A 4,931-nucleotide genomic window follows, 5' to 3' on the forward strand; every position below is an offset into this window, starting at 1 on the left:
CAGCAGCAGCAGCAGCAGCAGCAGCAGCAGCAGCAGCAGCAGCAGCAGCAGCAGCAGCAGCAGCAGCAGCAGCAGCAGCAGCAGCAGCAGCAGCAGCAGCAGCAGCAGCAGCAGCAGCAGCAGCAGCAGCAGCAGCAGCAGCAGCAGCAGCAGCAGCAGCAGCAGCAGCAGCAGCAGCAGCAGTGACTTCCTGTCTGACCGTGGGATTAGTTTCAAAGTTTAAACACATTTTTGTCTTTTTGTTACTGAATCTTCAGAGTTTGATGTCTATTGGCTGAGGAGTGTAAAAATATTTTATTTGTTGTTTTTTCCTTAAATAAAATCCCATCAATTTATTCACTGCTATTACAAAAAAAAAAATCAAAAAAAAAATTAAATGAGACTGTGTATTGGATAAAAACCAGCATGTGTGTGTCTGCAACAGTAGGCATCTGAGCTGTGTACTGTATGTAGTATTCATAGCTTCAGAAGTACTATAATAGTATGTGCAGGAGCATATGTAAAATGATAGCACTTCAATCAAACACACATGCACACCACTGTAGGCATGTACTAACACAGAGGTACTCCATAATACTACAGTAACACGCTGCTGTATTTGTAAAGGCTCTATATTTAGGTAGGGAAAAAAAACATGTATCACAAGATACGGTATGTGTATTAAATACTACTTCAGTAAATTGTTTGTTTTTTACCTCAAAACAATATGACATTTTCTCCCACAAACCAGCTGTGAAATGAACTGTTTTTATAGCGACGATGACAAAGTGAGTGAACTGCAGAAACAAGTGTGACCTGTGAATATTCCTGCCATCAAGCAGACAGATATAAACCAGGAACCGCTCCGTATTAAAACTGTACAACAGAATGAAACACAAATGTGTTTATATATATATATAAAAAACTTTAGTAAATGACTCCCCCGTTCTCTCCCCCGTCCACAGACTCAGCTGTTGACAGAACTGTTTAACAAGTTTGATTTTTTTTTTACTTTTTATTCCTCATGAGTCAGTGAAGTCAGCTGTCACACAGGGAAATATTCCTTGTCGCGGTGGTGGTGTAGAAAAGTGCGAGGCCTGTGGTTAAAACCCTCCAATCCCATCTACAGCTTAACATTAAGAGGATCCACGGCGGAGGGTCTCCCCTCAGCTGCTGCTGCTGCTGCTGCTGCTGCTGCTGCTGCTACGCTCCAGCATCTTCTCAGTCAAACTCAGGAGTCGGTTTTTCTGTCTTTCCTACATTGTTCACCACTTTTACTCCCTTCAACTATTTTCTGTAAATTAACTAACACTTTATTTCACTAATGTCATTATATTAGGAACTTAAAAAAACATTTAAATTAAATTTAGTAAAAAAAACCCCCACAGATCTACTTTGGCTTCTTCAAATACAACATACAGTTTTTGTTGTTATTTTTTTTACTTCTAAAGACTAGTGACACTCTCTGGGACACTGCTGGACATGAGCCACTGCCAGAGGACACAGCTCTGAAATATTGTCGGCGTTAATCTGCCTCTGGTTCTTTCCCGTGGACCATGTTAAACCCGGGACCCTGCAGTTTGAGACAGCTGCAGGACAGCCGTCGACCTGGGCTCCCTGCAGGACACGCTACGGGCTCTGCTACACAGAGCGCTGTTGTCCCAAACACAGAAAGGTGGAGCGGAGTGGAACTCCCTGTTAACTTTACCAATGAATAAATAATATTTCTTTTTTTAACCACTGACTGAGGCTTATTTAAAGGCGTTAATGTTTAAATTTCAGGAGTGTGTGTGTGTGTGTGTGTGTGTGTGGAGGAACTGGAGGAAGAGATGCACCTACTGGTTGTGGTAGCAGAGAGGGTCTGGGATGCAGAGTTCGGAAACGTCCATCAGTCCAGGTTAAGCATTCCAGGTGTTGCAGCCGGAGCAGATAAACAAACAGCAGGGACAAAAAATCAGCAGCAGCAGCAGCAGGAGGAGGAGGAGGAGGAGATCAGTTTCTGCCACTCCACATATCTGGACGAAATGACTGGTCAGTTGTTCCTGGCTGTTGTCTCCCCTGCCTCCCCTAATCAATGTATAGACACACAATAAAATAACAACAATAATAGTAATACTAATAATAAATAATTTAAAAAAACCCTTCTGCCTCTCAGCCAGAGAAAGAAAAAAGAAGAAAAAAAAACTCCCGTCAGTTTTCCCAGGTGAAGACACTGAGAAGGACAGACGGAGAGGAGCTGGAAGACAGGACAGTGGACAGAGGCGGGAGAGAAAACAGGGAGGAAAGAAGTGGAAAAACACAAAGGAGTAAAGTGTGAAAGTCAGAGAAGGGGAGAAGAGAAGAAGAGAGTTGGTGATGAAGAGCAGCAGAGAGAGCGCACACTGAGGCTGAGGAAGTCAAAGAAGGGATTGAGTCTCCATTGAACACACCGAGGCTCTTTAAGAGCTGGGGGCGTGGCCTGTACAAGAGCGGGGGCTCCCACTGGTCGACAATCAAAGAGGGCAGTCCTGGGAGCAGCCAATGGGGATGCAGCTTTAAGCTGGTGGGAGAGGCTAAGGGGGCGACCAAGTTGGTGTCCAGTCATTCACAGGGGAGAGCTGCACAGACACAGACAGACACACCGACAGATTAGATCTTAATCTGAGACGATGTCACTGCAGAGCAGGGAATACTGATGGACACACACTAAGACACACCGTAACATCTCAAAGGGTTAGATCCATGACCGCTCCAATCAACAGTACACACCGAGCAACAGCATGAAAACAAAAACAACATGAACATTAACACTGTTAGACCTCAGTGAGAGAATACGTTTGTTCTAGAAAGAAATCACCAATCAACTCACTTGACTCATACTTCAGAGTTATTAGGGAGATTATACCAGATATGACTGTTTTATGGAGTGCCATCCTACATTCCTCTTCATGATTGGTTAATGTGTTTTTAAAGGGTTAGCCAATCTGGACAGCAGGCAGACCGGTACAAAAAAGATCCAGGTCACAGGACCCACAAAACGATGATCGACCATATAATATGAAGTGTTTTAGTTTAAACTGAAGTGAAATGTATAAATATATATATACATGGTCTATTTAATGCAAATTTTAGGTTTAAACAGACAGAAAAATACATATACATATATACATAAAGACAAACATTAATATACACATATAAAATTATACACATATATCGATATACACATATAAAACTATACACATATATCAATATATACACACATATATCAATATATACCAATGTATACACACATATAAATATATACACACATACATATGTATTGGTTTTTTTAGTGATTAACACAAATATTATAATTGGTTTGAATTTGTCTTGGAACTTTTCGACTTCATCTCTTACAGCCAAACACCTCTGTTAACTTTAGATCAACATTGACAGAGTTGAACTCTCTTATTCCCTCCGTCACAGGGCGCGTCTTTCACCCACAGCCACGTTTCAGCGCTCACACAGTGACGATCACCTGGACCGTCATGTTCATAACGCTAACGACAGTGAGAAAAAAAACAACAACAACAGTTGCTTCCGTTTTCCACATGTGTGTAATGTGGCGACCATCAGAAAAGGAGCCACTCCCTCCAGCGCCCCCTCCAGCCCACTTCATCAACCCACATTTTCCTGATCGATACAAAACCCATCACACGCTCTTATTGATCACAGCGTTTGCAGTGTCGCCAGAAGCCTCGGCCCATACTCCTGTTTCCCAAACCCCTCTTTAAAAATAAAAAGGCCTGGAATTATATCTTTGTCTAATGTTCTCTTTTCATGTCAAACTGTATCAGAGTCACGGGGAGCCAGGGCTCGGGGGGGCGGAGGGGAGGGGGACGATTGCCTTAATAAAGGAGCGTGTGCATTCAGAATTGAATTTTTGATCAATATTTTGACATTTAATGTACTTTCCTGCACAGGAAAAAAAACGGCAGGATATTCCTGTTGATCTGATTAAGACATCCAGACATAATCAATAGAGCAGATATGCTTATGTTTTTAATGAGGCAGAAGGAAGACACGCAGCAGCTCAAGGTGGAGCTGCAGCTGAAGAATCATTCCATTTGAAAATCAAGTGTTGGCTCTTCACTGAGGCTGTGAATCAGAGGAACCACCGACGTGGACGCGTGATTATTTCACATCAGTGTTGCTGCTCCACTTTTGTTCCTGTGTTCACTGAGGTGGGCCACATTGTAAGTCCAAGCCTCACCCCCACCCCCTCTTCCTCTCCATCTCTCTCTCTCTCCCTCCTCCTCCCCACTCCGACAGTCCGCCTCCCCAACCGGGGGGACACTGGGTTTCATGGCATCTGACAGGAAATCTATTGAGTGCACACACTGTAATCCCACTATCACGCTATCCCCAAACCAAGAAACAGTAATCCAATCATTAAGTCTGTATTTAAGCAAAACAGATTTTCGGCTTCCTGACCAAGAAGACTGTGTCCTGGTAAGCAGATCACAGCCGTCTGGGATTTAACCACCGGGCTTTTTTTAAGGCTGTAGTCGAGGTTTATTAATAGTTTTTCAGCGTGTGTGATTCATCGCAGCCTTTTCTGTGTCTCCAAACATAAGAAAATGATTTGGATTTAACGCCCACTGACTGAACATAAGCCGGACCTGCGTTCAGTCCTGACTGAAGTCACACAGTTGTCATCGACAGCGGCGTTTCTCAGAGCGGATCAGGAAACGCAGAGAGTATCTGTGCGGATCAGCGGCTCGTCTCCGTAAAAGAGAAAAAGAACCAATCAGCATCTGTCGATACACACTAATTATATATTGTGTTGGTCACAGGGACACGGAGAAAGCCCCGCCCCTCCCCTCCAGTCTCGGACACAGTGATTAAAATTCAGATTTATGAGCAAACCGCGCTTTCACGTCTGACCTTGTGACCTCAGCACACAGACAGTGTGTGGTGGACAGAAGGAGGGA

General features: G+C 43.6%; 1 protein-coding gene across 2 annotated transcripts in view; it reads right to left on the reverse strand.

Annotated features, from left to right (window-relative positions):
* Positions 1-4,931, reverse strand: part of LOC103380809 (steroid hormone receptor ERR2-like) — a 110,801-nt gene that overhangs the window by 36,185 nt on the left and 69,685 nt on the right. For both annotated transcript variants that reach the window (XM_025056693.1, XM_008312904.3), the window contains 2 exons: positions 2,409-2,576; positions 1,819-2,046 (listed from right to left, as the gene is read on the reverse strand). In XM_025056693.1, the coding sequence (XP_024912461.1) occupies positions 1,819-1,868 (50 nt within the window). In that variant the 5' untranslated portion in view covers positions 1,869-2,046; positions 2,409-2,576. The remainder of the gene's footprint in view (positions 1-1,818; positions 2,047-2,408; positions 2,577-4,931) is intronic.

This window comes from Cynoglossus semilaevis, chromosome 7 (genome assembly GCF_000523025.1).
Source record: "Cynoglossus semilaevis isolate Cse_v1.0 chromosome 7, Cse_v1.0, whole genome shotgun sequence".
NCBI classification, from domain to species: domain Eukaryota; kingdom Metazoa; phylum Chordata; class Actinopteri; order Pleuronectiformes; family Cynoglossidae; genus Cynoglossus; species Cynoglossus semilaevis.